Genomic DNA, 19,247 nt, shown 5'->3' with positions numbered 1-19,247 from the left:
AAAATTTAGGGTTCGGTTCCAGCAGGTGATACTGGTCCGAGTGCAGATCTTGAATTTAATCTAAGCTTGAAATAAAAAAGGAGACCGTTAGAAGGGGGCTGGGAGGATGTCCCGGTGTAACCCCTCCGACGCTCAAGTTAGGGACTGAGAATATAATGAGAGAGCAGCTAAGGGTGCTGCTAAAAACCAATATAATGAATAATAAATTAGACACTCAAACCTATATTTATAGAAGAGTACTTGGATCGAAATGAACTTGAGATCCAAAATCTGGATTGAACCTAATCTTGATAGGTTCATAAATCGAATCTACAATAATTTTATTTATCAAAAGTTAAAACATCTCAAATAATACATATCGACCATCTATAACCATGTGAAACATCTCAAGTAATACATGTTGACATCACGTGTACAAACTTGAGAATAAAAGAGAAACAGTGAGGTTACTGTAAGCCACCAAATAAGACCACACATTATTCACTCGCGCTTCACAAGCCATGTTTCCTCATTCAATTCCCCCCTCTTCACGTCACTCTCAGATCTGAAATCCACCTCCCAGCTCGCATTTTCGCTATCAAATTCCATCATATTTACCCATCTACCTTGTTTTCTCAGATCTGATCCATATTTAACCAATGTGCTGAGCCTAGTCATCCAATTTTCCAGTTTTGATTACGTCTTGTTTCTTATATGTTGCGATAATTACTGTTTGTTGTTGGGCTTTCGATTGTTGCTACACAGTTGACATTGTGTTTGTTATACAGTTTATATGGAAATGCAATCAGGGGCAGTGGTTGTGCCGGAGAAAATCCCGTGGTACAACCACCATCAGCATCCGATGGATGAGAAGGAAGGGTTCTTGATGTGGCTGAGGGGCGAATTTGCTGCTGCGAATGCGATTATAGACGCACTCTGCTACCATATGCAGGCGGTGGGGGAGCCGGGAGAGTACGAAAGTGTGATGGGATGCATTCAGCAGAGGAGGTGTAACTGGAACGCGGTTCTGCATATGCAGCAGTATTTCTCTGTGGCCGACGTGATTTACGCGTTGCAGCAGGCGGGGTGGAGGCGGCAGCAGAAAGTGGTGGGGTTTGAAGGGGGTGGGAGGAAGGAGTATAGAAGAGGAGGGAGGGGGTATAGAGGAGGTGCCGAGGCTCATGGTTTTGGAGGCGAGGTAAATGGGAAGGTTTGGAGTGTAAACGAGAAGAGTAAAGTGTACGCGAATGGGAAAGTTATGGAGGAAGAGGGTTTGGTGGAAGTGAAGAGTGAAGAGGACGATAACGAAGGTTTGTTTTCTCGTGTTATTGGAATTTTATATTTTTATATGCAAAAAGGTCTCATGATTGTGTTCTAAGAGAGATTATGGATATGCTTTTCTATTGTTGATAATGAATTACCATAATTTGATTACTTTCTTGTATTTTAGCTTAATTAATGGGAAGCTACTAAGTTTCCAAATTGGACGTGCTTGGGTTATTTTTGTTTTTTCAGTTTACATGTAGTAAATTTGCATTTATTGCCCAATTACAACTATGTGATGGTCACTTGGTGGCAGGAGGGGTATTACTTGGCAATCGTTTGTTTATTTTTTCCGTTGGAACTGTTTGGCACTTGTGATTAGGCTGTGTATTGCATTATCACCACTTAAAATCCTTGATTTTTAAATAGTACAGAAACAATCATTTTTTAAGTGGTAGGCCGAATTTTAGAATACTGCTAGTTCAAATTCAATTACTTTATAATCCTTGATTTTTAAATATTATCGAAACAATCTTTTTTTTTCTGCCTAGGCGCTACTCACCGGCCGACCGCACCGAAAAAGTGGTAGTCGGCCAGCGTAGGCGGTAGTATGAGAAGTAATATGGGGAAAAATGATTGTGCTTGTTATAACAGTTGTCGTCGTTGCTCCGACTTTGGATACGGATTGGAGGACTCCGAACCTGAAATTTGAAGCGCGAGATTGGAGGACTGAGATTTCTGAATCTACTAGACTAAGTATTTATTTGTGGGTTAACGGGCTTGCGAGATTGGAGGACTGAGATTTCTGAATCTACTAGACTAAGTATTTATTTGTGGGTTAACGGGCGTGCTAATGGAATAGGCCCATTTAGATCCTATCTAGTTGGAGAAAGCGTGTAAGTTTAAAACAATTCTTATTTTTAATGATTAATAACACAATTTTTATTTTTATCATGAAACCGCCTAGCCTAGCGAATTTTAGAATCTTGTGAATAAGATAAACAATTCGTTTAACCTCAATTTCCGGTGACCGTGGACTCAGTTGATTTTTCTATTGTGGTCATCTGAGGAGAGGGTGGAAAAGCTTTGGAAGACATACAGCATAAAATAGGCACATCCATAGCTTTTAGAATTTTCCTTAGTCTTGGGTGCTTTTGAGTGTCCTGGGGAAATTTTCTTTTAATGATGTGGCTAGTAGGAGTTCATAATAAATTGTGTTGCTTTAACTCAAACCTGTCAAGCTCGAGCTCTTTTATGAGCCATGCTTGAGCTATAGCTTGAAGTATCATTGTTTGAAATTTGGGCAAACTTTGTTAGTTTTAATTATTGCTTGTTTTTTTGGGGGCTTGTGATGATATTATCTTGTTAATAAGGATAACTTGTTTTGAAACGACAACTTATAATAATATTATTAAAAACGATAGTCAGAAAAACCATATATTATATGTTGATGGCCTCATGTTCAAGCTCAAGCTTGATCCATAAGAACAAGCTCTTGGCAACTTGGACCCACATACATACACGGTCGATAGTTAAAACGAATTGCTCGCATGCCTGTGTTAAAGTAGCTATTTGGGATTGCAACATGGATACTGAAAAATGTTAAAAACTCGATTATGATTATATTCACCTGAAACGTTCTTTAGAGTCTTGTCCATCCTACCTTTCCTCTTTTGTGATTTGTTTTTTTTTTTTTTCAAAAGAGTTTGGGATATATAAAACCTAATAATTTTGAAATTTAAACTGGATAAAATTGATATATTTGTTCAAGGTTCTCAAACCCGATTATATTTCCCTTCACACCAAAAGAGAAAATTGTCAAGGGAGAGGGATGTATTTAATACATTAACTAAACCAAGTTGCTAGAAAGGTTTGCCATGCTTGCATTGATTATTTTGCACTACTTTTCTTGTGCAAATGCTTTTCTAGTGCTTTCTGAAGTTTTAAGTACGGAATGAGTTTTATTTGTTTTATGTGAGGATATATATCACGGCCAGCTGGTCCTATTTCTGGCAATAACAGTGAGGTTTCACTTGAAATCAACTACATTGAGAATTACTGTGCCTGGTATGAGAGGATCTATTTTGCCAGTCTTGTTGCTTATCTTTGATTTGACAGAACTGGATGAAAAATCTGAAGTGGAAAACACCCAGGGAGCTGTTGTTCAAGTGGAAGACAAGAGAGAAGGTGTGTGATCAAGATGTTTTCTCACCCTTTTGGCCATAGATCTCCCCTCATCTGCTTTATTGTTTTGGAGGACCTAGACTTTTAGTTTCATACTGGACTGGTTTATTCCTCTGGTTTGTAATGTATTATTTTGGGAATGAACAACTGTAAATACTAACATGATCACTTTCACATTGTTCATTATTATGTGTGGTATCTCTTTTTGTGATAACATATTCAACTGCGTTTTTCTAAACCCTATTTATTTCTAATGATTAAATGGAGTAATGGAGTTTTTGACTTGAATCACATCTAAAAAATAATTTACATACAAGGAAAATTTCCAGCTGAACTTCGGGACTAAGTTTCTTATCCTGTTTGCCTCCTTTCTCAGGGTCTAGCAATGTGGATGAAGCTGGAGTACTTCAGAAACTGCCGGAGAAACATAATCTTAGAATCAGTTCGAAAACTTTTGTTGCTACTGAGATATTTGATGGTGAATCGGTAATTGTTTCATTCTTACATTTTTGGCCGAATTACAAATAAAAAATCCTCCAAAAACCAAATCAAATAATTTTTAATCTTGAAACCTGTTCCCCTAATTTTTACCCTGCATGTCAATGTTGAGTGATTCTTGTTGGCAAAAAACTGATGGCTATTTTGTTATAAGAATGTCTAATTTTTAACTAGAAAATTGGTTAGCTTAATTAGGAAAATCGTTCAAAATAAAAAATTAAAATAACAAGACCGTCTAAAGTATCATTTTTAATGTTTCATATGATTTATAATAATTCGATAATAAAATATTTTGTCAATTTTTCTATAAAATAAACCAAGGGGAGTAAAGGAAAATAATACTAAATTTCAAGGGTCACCAATGAAATAGTATTTTCTAGTTGAAATGCATTTTCTTGGTTTAATCCGATACATATGATTTCATTTTAGGTGCTATTTGGTAATTTCCCATATTTATTCTTAGAACATTTCTTGATTAAAGTTATTTGATTCATGATCTGGTTCAATTTCTACAGATGAATGTAGTTGATGGAATGAAGCTTTTTGAAAACCTGTTCGACATATCAGAAACTTCAAAACTCACCTCCTTGGTTAATGATTTGAGAGCAGCTGGGAGGAGGGGAAAGTTGCGAGGTTTGTAACTTTTAGCCATTTATGTATCTGGATCGGATTAAATGAAACCATGTTTTGTATTTAGTTGTGTTTTCATTTACATTTCAGTTCTACATTTAATTTTCCCATCAAAACAAAAGGGTCCTTGATGGGAGAAATGTAGGATAAAAAGCTTAACCAGCACTCACAAACATTACTCTTGTGCTTATTTAGATAATAGATTTGCGAGTTAATAACACTCATAAAGTGAACTGAAAAGTATAGTTGCCCGCCTACTTTATGTTTTATTGGAATTTCTTTCCTTATCCCTGGCGTGTTCTGGTCAGATAAAATTAGTTTTTGGCTGTCATTACCAGGAAAAAGGATATTGTCTGTGTAACACTCAATGAATGGCTATTTGCATGTGTTTCCTGTTTTATGTGGGACTATTATGGTTAAAGTTATATTGGTTTGATTTCCTTATGTTTAAGTTTTAACCAATCAGGAACATAACAGTGTTGTGGTATTGGATTTCATGATGGAACAATTAGAAAATACTAATGAACGCATTTTCCTTTGATTTTAAAAGGAAGCACTAAGGAAATAGCTGCACAAATATGTTGTAAGTAATATATTTGGCAATCAAAATTAATTTATTTTCTTGTTTCATCATATTCAAGCACATTATAACTTGTATAACTTGATATCAGCTTTACTTTATATTGATTTCCTATTGAATTTCCTCATTAAATTCTGGAATAAAACATATTTTGTCCCCTAAACAATCTGTTTCATTCTTGTGAGTGATCACGTGATGATTTATTTGACTTGACTTCTGGATGTTTTGAAAGGATAAGAACGGAAATGTCCCTTGTTATTTTTTAAACCGCCTCGATTAACAATGTTGAGGTAGAAAATCTTTTAGCATAAAGAATTTTAAGTTCCAACACAACTAATGGGTGGGAAGATTATTTGGATATGGTTCACAATGGCTTATCCATCTCCTTGGTTAATGATTTGAGTGCAGCTGGGAGGAGGGGAAAGTTGCGAGGAGTGTAACTTTTAACAATTTATGTTTCTTGATCAGATGAAACGAAACCGTGTTTGTAATTGTGTTTTCATTTACATTTCAGTTCTACATTCAATTTGTCCATCAAAACAAAAGGGCTCATATGTCCTTGATGGGGAAAGTATAGGATAAAAAGCTTAACCAGCTCTCACAAACATTACTCTTCTGGTTATTTTGATAATAGATTTGTGAGTTAATAACAACAATCATAAAGTGAACTGAAAAGTATAGTTTCCCGCCTACTTTATGTTTTATTAGAATTTCTTTCCTTATCCCCGGTGTGTTCTGGTTGGATGAATTGGTTTTTGGCTGTCATTACCAGGAAAAAAGGACATTGTCTTTGTAACACTCAAGAATGGATATTTGCATGTGTTTCTGTTTTATGTGGGACTATCAGGATTCAAGTTATATTGTTTGATTTCCTTGTGTTTAACAAATCAGTAACGTAACAGTGTTATGATATCTGATTACATGATGGAACAGTTCGAGATATTAACGAACGCATTTTCCTTTAATTTTAAGAGGAAGCACCAAGGATATATCTATACAAATATGTTATAATTAATATATTTGACAATCAAAATTAATTTATTTTCTTGTTTCATCATATTCAAGCAAATTATAAACTGTGGTAACTTGATATCAGCTTTACTTTATATTGTTTTCCTATCGAATTTCCTCAATAAAATTCTGGAATAAAACATGCTTTGTCCCCTAAACAATCTATTCATTCTTGTGAGTGCAATCATGTGATGATTGATTTGTCCCTTGTAATTTTTTAAACCGCCTCGATTAACAATGTTGAGGTAGAAAATCTTTTAGCAAAAAGAATTTTAAGTTCCAACACAGAACTAATGGGTGGGAAGATCATTTGGATATGGTTCAGCGATGGCTTATCCATCTCCTTGTGTCTTTATTTCTAAATTGTACGTTTCTTTTCCGGCAGTAAATATTATAATCATAGCGTATACCTTCTAAATTTCATAGGAGTGCCAAATTTTATTTAGAAGTGCAAATTTTATTCTTCCTTATTAAATCACAATCTGTGGTGTATATGACATATCCACAACTTTATGTCAATTTTTCTTGATAGAATTTGCTTTAACCTAAATCATAATTTATAGGTAAAAACACGAGTACTATGTTGAACCTATATGAACTATGAAGTGTCTTTTCATTTGGCAATTTCCTTAGTAGCACCAGACTTTATGTCCAATCATTGTCAGATCTTTGTTTCTTTACACATTTTTTGCAATAAAATTTGAAATTTGGTATGCCCATTAATCGATTTCATACGTACTTGTATTCCATTTGCATATCATTACTCTTGCTCAATGTTCTAAAAAGTACCCATCAAGCGCGAAACATGTTAAAAAAGCTTCGATCCGAGGAAAAAGGAGAAAAAGTAGTCAACCATAGGTTGACCACATTAATCGAGAAAAATAAACCTCAAGGGTACCAATAAACCCTGATGCTGTAATGGACAATATGGAAGACGATATAAATGAAGAAGATGATAATGAATTATAATCCGACAAAGAGCTAAGCAATTAGAATCAGTGCAGAGAATTATTAATATTTGTGATTTTGAAACTTTTGTGTTTTTTTAGAACTTGAAATTGCATGCATTTATTCTTAAATCTTGTATGTTAATATTTTTATTTAAGCTATTAATTGACTTAATAAAATTAAGAATTATAGTAAAAGCTAAAACTTTTTTTTTTCCCACTCTTAATCTCGTACTAAACACGTTGAAGCTTGACCGTAATGTTTTGTAACTCTTTGATTTTTTTAGAATCTTGCTCTTTCTTATTTGGTTATTTGTTTATCTCCTTTGGAAATTCATTGTCGTTTGAAGGGTCATAAAATTGAATAGTGAAGAAGAGAGAAGGGATAATAGAGTTTTCTGCCGATAGAATCTGGATTACTCCTACCTATTCTTCTTTTTTGTCGCTTGCATTGTCTTTGATGTCCAATAGTTGTATTGTACGTATACAGATTGGTTTGAGTTTATGCAGTGGCAACACTCTTCTCATTTTCTATGTCAAGGAAATCATATATTGGAAAACGGTATACCCTACTAAACAAAAATTCCACTTTGTAGACTATGAATTGAGATTCTAATCTTTTTTATTAGAAATATTGATTTGAATCCATGTATAGGTTGCATAATATCATAATATTTGATGGATTAGTTTAAAGCATGAGTTTAGATGCAAAGAAAGGTCGAAATATGCTGGATAACACAGTTTTTAAAAAATAGCGAAAGATGATATTCGAAAAATGAAAAAAGATGTTCACCAGGCGCGAGAAGTAAAACGTATAATATGTCATAGGCAAAAAATAGTTTAAATTAGTGAAGACTATTTTATTCTAGCGATGCCACTGAAGAAATTTGATTAGTCGTACTAAAAAATTAACAAAAGACAGAGACCAGTAACATCACTTTTCCGAGAATGGGAAAATTAAGTAGCATTTGGTTGGGGTTTGTATTATTTCCTACCCAAAAGTTAGAAAGTTTAAAATGATGCTTGTTAATTATTTGAAATTGTGTTTGGTTAGTTTTGGAATATGAATTCAGTTTTTAAAATTTGAATTTGTTAGTTGGATATGTTGTGTTTTGGAAATGACGTGGTGTTACATAGAGAAATATGTTAGTATAACAGGATGAAAATAAGTTATGGATAAGCTTTGGAGTGGAGAAATGTCTATTGAAAGCCAAACTATGATAATCTCAATGTTCTATTCCCCAATGACAAACAATTTTCGTATCACTTGGAATGTTTTTTCAGTTGTATATTTTAAATATAGCCTACTATTGGATTTTATCTAATCTTAGAAAGCTTTGAGGTGTGCTGAATCCCAACTTTTAAGCTTGTGCAAAGTAATACATGCAAATATCTTACCTCAATCTGGCAGTACAATTTTGGATGCTATGGACTAATGAATATAACGTAGGCCTATCTGAGTTAGCTAATTTTTGTGCAAGGGAGAGAAGGGGGAGAAAAATATACATCTATGATTTATATTGCGTGGGTAAGAATCCAAGCATTTATAAAGTATAAACATTAACATACTCATAACTAGGTTGGTTTGCAAACATATCACTCAATCAACTACTTCTGTAACTTAAAAGATATGTACGTTCTCATGATAGAATCTTATTTATGATTTTCATGTAGGCTTAGTGGCTTATTAGCTACCAACCATAAAATCGTTTCTCGACTAGACAAAACAATAATAAGAACTCTATAAGTTTTAGTGTTTAATATATTTATTGTAAAAATTATTGAAATTAATATTAAGAATTGAACAATGAAACAGTGTGATTTTGACTTGTAAAAGTGTACTAAAATGTTATTGAATTTCTGTGACACTGATTGTATGCAATTCAATACCGTGGGAGTGCATGTACTTCAAAAACCTTTTTTGAATACAGGTATTTGGATAATCAAAAAGCTCGTTGATTTAAAGTTCCATTAATTGATTGTAAGAATCATCCTAATGAAGCTTAAATAATTTGAGAAGATAGATTGGACATTATCTTTTCCTGTAGCACAGAAAGGGAATGGGAATTTTGGCCAAAGCTATAGTGTAGCGATACTTCTCAATATTTGTTGATTAAAATAAATGATTAAACAATACGAAGAAAACAATTGAGAAATGCTTTGTGAAGCGTGCAGATAAGATTTTTGTATTTTGTATATGATGGCATATTTAAAGCAAGAGAGGATGTGAAATGTAGGGTTCTGTTCGTCGTGGTGGTTGGGGGGTGGATGATGTTATCTAAGATTTTCTATTGAACAAATCTTGAAAATTTGTGGCTTCCCTTGAATTTATCAGTCAAATGATCTTGAATGGTTTCTTACCTGGGATGGATTGTTTACAAGATAAGTGCTTGGTTAACATTACCAAAATCGATAACTTGTTGTAACAGTACAACTCAATCTTTAAACCATACAGTAGCCTAAGTACTGTTTCGATCATTCGCCCGTTATTGATTCACATCAATTCCCATCCCTATAGTTTTCAGCTTATTATAATCCTCAACTCAGCTACCATTTGTAGGACCGAACACTTGCAACACCAAAAACTTTAACTAGTGATACTGGTGTAAGTGAAATCTTTTAAATCTTGTAGCACACCCTAAGCGACACATTTAGATTGCTCTTCTAGCAGAGGTAATTATTGTTTTACAACCATGAATACCTTGTAGCTAACACTATTTTCATTTTGTACTTGTGAGAAATTTGTGTTGTCTATTTCCGACCTGTCTGGCAGCCATATTGATAATTTTTCTGTTGTGTTAAATAATGTTCAGATGTTGAAGCTTGTTCAATATTGTCGAACAATAATGTTAACTTCGAGAATATGTTGATTTGTCTGTTTTACAACAGTGTGAAAGATTTGATTAGACTATGCTTTTGGTTAATCTAAGATTCTGTCAATTAATTATTCTACTCTCAATTGAAGCAAATGCTTTATGTGTGGGTGTGATCCATTTACATGTGGAGTTTTGTAAGTAATCATTGTGTCTTATCCAGGTCAAACTTTTGTCATCTCAAAGAGACCAATGAAGGGACATGGAAGAGAAATGATCCAGTTAGGTGTTCCAATTGCAGATGCACCTCGTGAGGATGAAGCTGCTGCTGGAACCTCTACAGGCATGTTGAAGGATCAAGGAAATTATTTAACAATTTCTTTTCTTTTTTAGGGGGTTGGCAGAATTGGGTCAGAGTGCTCACCCTCTCACCACCATCCCCTTTTCTTATTGGACACATTTACTAGAATTACAAATAAATTTTGCAGATCCCAAAGCAGAGCCGATTCCCGCCTTGCTGCATGATGTTATTGAACGGTTGCTAAATGTACAAGCTTTCAGTGTAAAGCCAGACTCATGTGTCATAGATATATTTAACGAGGTTTCCCCTGATAACTTTACTTTCAAGAATTTGATGGTTGGCAGATCTAACTTGTTTTTTCATACTTCAAGGGTGATTACTCACAGCCTCGTATCTGGCCACAGTGGGTTGGAAGGCCTGTATGTTTACTGTTTTTGACCATTTGTGAGATGACTTTTGGTAAGGTAATAGCTATGGATCATCCTGGGGATTATCGAGGTGCTCTAAAACTCTCCCTTTCTCCTGGGTATAACAGCTTTCTTTTCTCCTCTAGATTACCACCTTATATATTATTTTACCTTTTATATTTGAACAAATCACGTAACCCTTTGTTTTCTAAAGATCTAGTTTGGAATTAGATTTAAATGTTCTGTGACTGTACGTGCTAATTTTCTTGGTTGGTTTATTCATCATCAAGTCTGTGTTAAACACCACTTCTTTTGTTTAATATCATGGAATATTTTCTGCACTGCATTTATGTTTTCATTCTTGTCACAAGTTACCATGATTTTGTCCTGTTATGTAAATGGTTTTAATTATTTTTAACGAACAGATCCATTCTTGTCATGGAAGGAAGCTCCGCTGATTTTTGCAGACACGCCATATCTTCCACGCGGAATCAGCGAATACTTGTTACGCTGACAAAATCACAAACGAATAAGTATCCTTCTGGAGAAGTTCATCGTTTTCCTTCTCCACTGACGCATTCCTCATATTGGGTCCCACCACTTAGCAAATCACCGAGTCACATACATCTGGTGGCGGGAAAACATCTTGGCTCCATTCCAACTGCTGTGGTGCCACGTACTGCAACTGGTCATCCTCGTTTGCCCCTGCCAAATGGCGTCCAGCCTGTATTTGTTCCAGTCCCTATTGCTCAAGCCGTAGCATTTCCTGCTCCAGTTGTTCTACCGCCTACTGCTGCTGGATGGTCTACAGCTCCTCCCAGGCATCCTCCACCTCGTTTGCTGGCCCCTGGCACAGGTGTCTTTCTTCCTCCGCAGGGTTCTGGTAATGCATCAAATCCACCCTCATCTACCCCAGCAACTGAAAATATGACCATGGAGGCACCATCTTTGTCAGATAAGGCTTTGGGCAAATCAAATGGTACAAGCACCTCTGCAGAAGTAGACAATCAATCTTCAAAGCAGGAATGCAATGGAAGCATAGATGGAATGAGAGGGGAGACGGTAATTGAGAAGCAAGATCAGGATCAAAATCTCATTTCAGCTAAATCAACTGCATCAGTTTAGGTAAACAGAGGAATATATAGAGAAGCTTCAAGGCATAAAAATTTAAGATTGGAGGCAGGCAGCAAACTGCAATGAGTTCAGAGAAAATGCAAAGAGCGGCAAATATCAAGAGTTACACGTTACACACTTCCAGCAGGGGGAATGGAGAGAGTACCCTTGCTTTTTGGTATTATTGTTGCCTTTACACGGCACACTTTATTCACACGATGAGCTTTTGTTGATGTTGGATTATATCGTAGTTTCCATCTCTTTCATTTTTCAGTAATATAGTAGGAATGGTTCCTTTTTTCCTACTGGCCTGATTTTTCCGTCTAAAGATAGGATGTTTAACATACGACTATGCAGGTTTTTGACACTTAAGCTTTGATTCTTGAAGTGGTTCTTTGTTGTTCTTAACCCTTCACCATAGCTGAGGACTCAGCTGGTAGATTCATGCAAATTTTGGCTTAAAAACGATATGATTTTGATGGTGGCCTGTGAACTTTGAGACTATAAAATCGTCTACACAGACAAGATTGATTTATCTAAACTGTCCGGTGAAATTTAGTTAACTGGTTTGGTCATGCTCGGTAGGCCCGAAGTTCTGATAATGATCAAGTGGAGAAAATTGAAATATAAGTCGATGGATTTGGGTGTTATGGAGGTCATACCACTTTGGTTTAGGTTGTCGTGAGGGATGGGGTTCAAATATTAAATAAAATAATATAAAACCATATCTCATATCGGAAAATTTATAAAATTGAACGAGGGAATTAGTTATAAATAGAGCTCAATTCTTTCCGTTATTGTATCCCATAATCAAAAGTTTTTCAACTTTAATAAAAGGAGAGTATAGAAAAAAAGAGTATTTTTTTTTGACTGTGAGAATTTTCTTGCGTGAGTTAGATAAATTATTTTCTCGGAATACTCGGTTTGGGAGTGTGAGAAATATTGAGTGTATTGGTGTATACACTTGTTGTAATATTTCTTTTAGTTATAAAAGTTGCAGTGCTCCGTGGACGTAGCCTATATTGGGTGAACCACGTTAATCTTTGTGTTCTTGTTGGTTATTTTATTCCGCAATTTTTGGGTATTATATTATCATCATGGTCGGCATCGCTTCGGTATAATTTCCCAACAACTGGTATCAGAGCCTTGTTGTGAAAATTCTTAAAGAATTCTGAGTATGCTCTGTGGTTGCAGCTTTGTCTGATCTTCCACATCAGAAAAGATTTTTTAGATTTTTTGCTAAGGCTAAAGAAGTGATGGTCGGAGATGATGGATCGGGACCAGGAATCAACAAGTTTGACGGTACAGATTTTACGTTATGGCGACTACAGATTATTGATTATTTGTATAGCAAGAAGTTGCATCAACCTCTATCTGGAAAGAAGCAAGAAAAGACGGAGGATGATGACTGGAAGCTTCTTGATCGACAGGTGTTAGATGTGATACGATTGACCCTAACGAAGAACGTGGCGGAGGCAAAAACAACGGAGGAGATGATGTCCATATTGTCGGACATGTACGAAAAACCATCGGCAAATAATAAAGTACATCTCAAGAAGAAGTTATTTAACTTGAAGATGAGAGAAGATGCATCGGTGGCTAAACACATCAATGAATTCAACACGATTGTTTCACAACTAACATCGCTTGAAATTACATTTGATGAGGAGATTTGAGCACTTATTCTTTTGACGTCTTTATCAGACAATTGGGAACCGATGTGGGCAGCGGTTAGCAACTCTGTTGGAAAAAGAAAGCTACGATTCAATGATGTCAGAGATCAAATTCTTGCTGAAGAAGTTCTCAGGATGGATTCGGGTGAAGGAACATCATCAAGTTCTGCTCTAAATCTCGAGAATAGAGGAAGAGGCAGAAGTGGCAAAAAGTGTTTTAACCAATGGCGCGGTAGGTCCAATTCAAGAAATGGAAAAGATAAAAGCAATTTTGAAAAGAATGTGAAGTGCTGGAGCCGTGGTGAGACTGGTCACTTGAAAAAGAATTGCAAATCAACAAAGAACGACGCTAATGTTGTTACTGAGGAGGTATATGATGCTCTATTACTATCCATGGAAAGCCCGGTTGATTCTTGGGTTATGGACTTGGGAGCTTCGTTTCATACAACTGGTAATCGTGATGTATTCGATAATTACATTGCGGGAGATTACGGAAAAGTTTTTCTGACTGATGGAAAACCTTTGGAAATAATTGGTATGAATGATATCCGGATGAAGATGGCAAATGGATCTGTCTGGAAAATCAACAAACTAAGGCATGTACCAAAGTTGACACACAATCTGATTTCAATGGGACAGTTTGACGACGAAGGTCATAAGGTGACCTTTGGTGATGGTTCTTGGAAAGTGAAAAAAGGAGCCATGATTGTTGCTTGAGGAAAAAAAACTGGAACACTTTATATGACTTCCAGTTTGAGAAATAAATTGGCAGATGTAGAGAATGGAGCTAATTCAAGTCTATGGCATAGTAGGCTTGAGGATACGAGTGAGAAGGGAATGAAAATGCTTGTTTCAAATGGAAAGCTACCGGAATTAAATATCGTTGAACACAAGCTGTGTGAAGCTGTATTTTTTGGAAAACAGAAAAATGTGAGCTTTTCAAAAGAGGTTAGAGAACCGAAATCGGCGAATTTGGAGCTGGTACATACTGGTGTATGTGGACTATCTCCTGTGACATCTCTTGGAGATCACTCAAGATATTATGGCACTATTGTTGACGATTCAAGCAGGAAATTTTGGGTTTATTTTGTGAAAAATAAATCGGATATTTATGAGACCTTTAAACAGTGGGAGTTAGCCATGGAAGATGTGATGGATTCACTATCATCCAATCACATGTGGGAGTTGTCAGAACTTCCTGAAGGTAAAAAGGTTTTACATAGCACTGTAGGAGTACCGGTTAGAACATGACGGTAGCAAGCGGTACAAAGAAATACTTGGTGTAAGAGGTGAAAAGGAAGTAATTGGTTACACTGATATTTTCTCTCTGGTGGTAAAGTTAACTACTATCAGGACCGTATTTGGATTGATGGTAAAAGAAGATTTACATCTGAAACAGTTAGATGTAAAGACGACGTTTCTTCATGGTAAGCTAGATGAAGAAATGAATCAATCACAGGGATTTGAAGTACGAGGAAAAGAGAAAATGATGTGCAAACTTCAGAAGAACTTGTATGGTCTCAAACAAGCTCCAAAACAGTGTTACAAGAAGTTTGATGGTGTAATGAATAATGATGGTTTTCTGAGGTATCAGGCTGATCACTGTTGTTATGTGAAGCTTGATGGTTATTATATCATACTACTGATATATGTAGATGATATGTTGATAGCAGGAGCTTGTCTGGAGGAGATTGATAAACTCGAGAAAGAGTTATCAAAGGAATTTGCTTTGAAAGCTTTGGGTGCTGCAAAACAAATCCTTGGAATGAGGATTCTTAGAGATCGGGTGAATGGAGTCTTGAAGCTTAAGAAGATTCCTAGAAGCAAGAATCCAGCTGATATGCTCACGAAGGCTGTTATCATTGAAAAACTGAAGTTGTGTTTGACTTCAGTTGGTCTTCTGGACTAACAAAAGAGGTATGAGCTGCTGCATTGATGGTGTGAAGACATGATTGAAATCAAGTCTTCAAGTGGGAGAATTGTTAGGTGAGAGATGATGCCCAAATATTAAATAAAATAATATAAAATCACATCCTACATCGGAAAATTTATAAAATTGAACGAGGGAATTAGTTATAAATAGAGCTCAATTCCTTCGGTTATTGTATCCCAAAATCAAAAACTTTTCAGCTTTGATAAAAAGAGAGTGCATAGAAAAAAAGAGCGCATTTTTTTCTTGAGTACAGGAATTCTCTTGTGTGAGTTAGAGAAATTATTTTCTCGATATACTCGAGTTGGGAGTGTGAGAAATATTGAGTGTATTGGTGTATAAACTTGTTGTAATATTTTTTCCAGTTATAAAAGTTGCAGTACTCCGTGGACGTAGCCTATATTGGGTGAACTACGTAAATCTTTGTGTTCTTGTTGGTTATTTTATTCCGCAATTTTTGGGTACTATATTATCATCGTGGTCGGCATCTCTTCGGTATAATTTCCCAACAGTGTCAGTAGTAAAAGTGCAAGATTAGGTCTTTTGAATTTACAGACATGACTCTAGCTCAGAAATGGTTCTTTGAAAATCGGAGCCGACTCTGGGCCTAATTGAACTTTTTATTTCATGATTATGATGAATGTTAATAATATTAATATTATTAATAAAAAATGGTAAAAGTTCACATCACAAATTGTAATTAACATAATCTAATAATCACTGTTTAACTTTGTCTGCTAATTCCAAACTTTGTTTTTTTAATCTAGTTAAATTATGTTCAACATTTAAACTTTTTTAAAAAAATTTACTCATTCAAAACTGAGTGTATTCAAAAAAATTTGTTTACATTTTATTTTGGTAAATTTTGTCAGTTTTGCATAGAAATTTGTTTGGGTGTCGTATATCGTGTCCATAAGGTAGTGGAAGTTTAAATTTTTGATTTTACACTCAAATCATGGACGATCGTATTGATCATTAATAACATAAAACCATGCATATGGGCTTTCAAATTTTACCTCCAAGCGAATCACGCTTGGTGATGTGATTCTTCAATCACGAAAAGCAAACACACTCAAAAACAGAGTCACGCTCTCGATTCGATGAACAAAGAACGTTGTGTTGTCTCGATCATTTGAAACAAGCAACGGTTTTGTGATATTCACCTCTAAGCGATAGAAACTTAGCAACAAATATTCACGATATAAAACAATCGAATTTCAGACGAACTTTCAAAGAACTCGCATTTGACAATCCGTATGTAAACAATTGACAAACGCCACAAAGATGAGATCTTTCATAAGTTTGATTTTGAATAACAAAGCAAAAACCTTAAAAATTTTGAGAGAAAACTCAAAATATTTTTATAAAACTCTAGATAATTTTCTTTACAATGAAAAAATTCGTCCATATATAAAAATTACAACAAAAAACGCAATCTAGGTTTTCTAGAAAAATTCTGCATTGCGAGCAGGGGGCGTGCGGTGGCACCTGTTTTGCCCGGTGCGCGTGCGGCTGCGCGTCTTTTTGTGCAGGTGCGCGCCTGCTGCTGTCCTCTCGGGCCATTTTGTACACGCATGGTTGGTTGCTCGGGACTCCTTCGTTATATTCTTCGTTGCCTCCTCCACTTGCCTGAATATGCTTGATTCATCATCATTAAACTTGAAGGTCCGAAACAACTACGCTTCTTAAATCTCCTTCCAATCATTTGCACGCCATGCCCGATCAGATTCATATCACTTGGGTATACGGATCCAACTAGTTTGGATTTTAAGCGGAGTTGGCTCATCTAGATAGAACAACGAACGAACGTCTTCTTTGTTCTCCTTTGCTTATTCCTTAATAAAGTCCATGATTGAATTTCTCAATCCCTCATTTGACTGCTCTAGAAACCAAGATAAATTATGTTTTGAGATGAAAAGAATAAGTAATTCGCACGAACCCTTGGTTGGCGTTGAAGGCTTTGGCCGAATTCTTTTGAGATGAGAGATAACTTTCTTGTACTAAAAATTTTGTTCTATTGGCGAGTCTAACTTGGCTTCTTTTATTATATTAGTCTTAATGATCTTCAAATTCAAGTTATAGTCTACTTTAAGAATGTAACATCTACTAATTTAAAATGTGGAAATATTTTTTTAAAAGCTCACATTTTCGTAAAAATCATATAAATATTTTGCATGCATGCAACCTTACTGAAAAAGATACCATTTGAAAATAAGCGTGAATAATTAACAAATTAAAATAGTGCAGTATGAAATGGCCAAACTCGACCAACAGAAAATGCATAAACAAAACAAGTAAAAATCCTCTGAAAAATCATAATGTGCGGAAGAAACGTGGTCCTCGGGTTGTGCACGCACATCCAGTACTGGCTACTCAGAGTTCGACACCTCCAGTCCTCTCGAAAACATGCTCACCTGCATCACATAAGCCTAGTGAGTCTAAAGACTCAACACACCTGTACCGGAAATAATAAGTACATATACATAGCACATAGCAGTGAAAATATACTGTACTCAACATACTTTTCATGAACTTTAAAAACGTAAATTTTTCTTAAAATCAAGCATGCAACGTATATTTCATAATTTCATAAAAAACATGACCATGATGCATAAAAATTTAAAAACATGGTAAATTTGTGCTCGCGGCGCTTCCAAGACTAAAATCTCACATCGGGTGCAAAATGACCATTTTTCCCCTGGAAACCCAAAATGACCGTTTGACCTCTGGACCTCTAAATTTCGACCCAAAGCTTACCAAACTCCTTAAAAAATCCAAAACATAATTAAATGTATTCCTTAGACGTAAACTCGAGCCCGTTTCAAACTTAACCGACTTGTTTTAAAACTTGGACTGTAGTCCCGGTTTTAATCCAAATCGACCCGAAAATTAACCGAAATTTATGCCAACTTAAAACACAACTTAATATCATCAAGGTAGACCTAAAACTCTCTAATTCAAACCACCCAAAGTCCCCAAAACCTAGCTGCAAGCTACTGAAATTTCCAGCACCAACAATTCAAAAACCCTACTCACTAATTCTCGGCCCTAGCTCGATAGCCACCCCAACCAGCCTTGAACCAGACCACTTAGGACCAAGACCAGACCCTAATAGAGTCAACTTACTATGACTTGCAGCTACATGCAAACCCCACGACGCCCCAACTTGTCATGGCTCGAAATCACCCCACCCGAGACTCACCCCTCCATCATGCAATCGGCCGGCTACATGGGTGGTTCCAGCGATGGTTGAGCCTTCCTGGGGCGTGTCTCAGACCCACCAGGGTTTGGTCCATACCTCGGTTCAGGCCTTGCATCGCCAGTTCCACTCCTCACTCGATCCACTATCAAAACAAGACACACCTCCAAGCGCACCTCTCGGCCTTTGCAACAAATCGCCCAAATCATGACTCCAACCTATCGTCCCTTAATCGTTGACATGTTTCAGCCTCTAAACAACAGCATCCGACAGCCCTTGCACAGCCACAACAAAAAGGTGAGATGTAAAGGATGTCTGCGTGAACCATAAGAAAAACGAACCATAAACGATTGTCCATGCAAAAATCCGATCAAAGCATATACAAATCATGCATGACAGCATATAACGACGTGAATGATGCGTAAAAGAAGATACATGGCGTACCTTGATGATTTAAGAATGAAAGCTTGAAGAAAAAAGCGTCGGGGAAGCGCCAGAGGAGCGGGGAATGATCCTCTTGAGAGCACGCAGCTATGGCCGAGAGATTGCTGCTGTTTTTCTTACAAAACTTCAAAGGGGAGGCTGCTGAAGTGGGGAGTAGGGCGGCTGCTAGGTTAGGGTTAGGTTTAGGGTGGGTTTGTGGGGTTTTAAAAATACTTAATTATGCACTAGTGGGCCCTAGAAAACTTTAAAAGGGTTTTGATCCCGTTTAGCATAAA

At 36.1% G+C, this 19,247-nt stretch overlaps 1 protein-coding gene across 1 annotated transcript; it reads left to right on the top strand.

Moving 5' to 3' along the window:
- The first annotated feature begins 454 nt into the window (after positions 1 to 454).
- Positions 455 to 11,988, top strand: LOC140964321 (RNA demethylase ALKBH10B). Its single transcript, XM_073423990.1, has 8 exons — positions 455 to 1,289; positions 3,361 to 3,429; positions 3,803 to 3,912; positions 4,440 to 4,557; positions 10,129 to 10,248; positions 10,394 to 10,506; positions 10,578 to 10,732; positions 11,039 to 11,988. The coding sequence occupies exons 1-8, from the start codon at positions 773 to 775 to the stop codon at positions 11,736 to 11,738; spliced, it is 1,902 nt and encodes a 633-aa protein (XP_073280091.1). The 5' UTR covers positions 455 to 772; the 3' UTR covers positions 11,739 to 11,988.
- Positions 11,989 to 19,247: the final 7,259 nt, after the last annotated feature.

This window comes from Primulina huaijiensis, chromosome 18 (genome assembly GCF_012295235.1).
Source record: "Primulina huaijiensis isolate GDHJ02 chromosome 18, ASM1229523v2, whole genome shotgun sequence".
In the NCBI taxonomy this organism is placed as follows: domain Eukaryota; kingdom Viridiplantae; phylum Streptophyta; class Magnoliopsida; order Lamiales; family Gesneriaceae; genus Primulina; species Primulina huaijiensis.
This window is presented reverse-complemented; position numbering and strand designations above follow the sequence as displayed.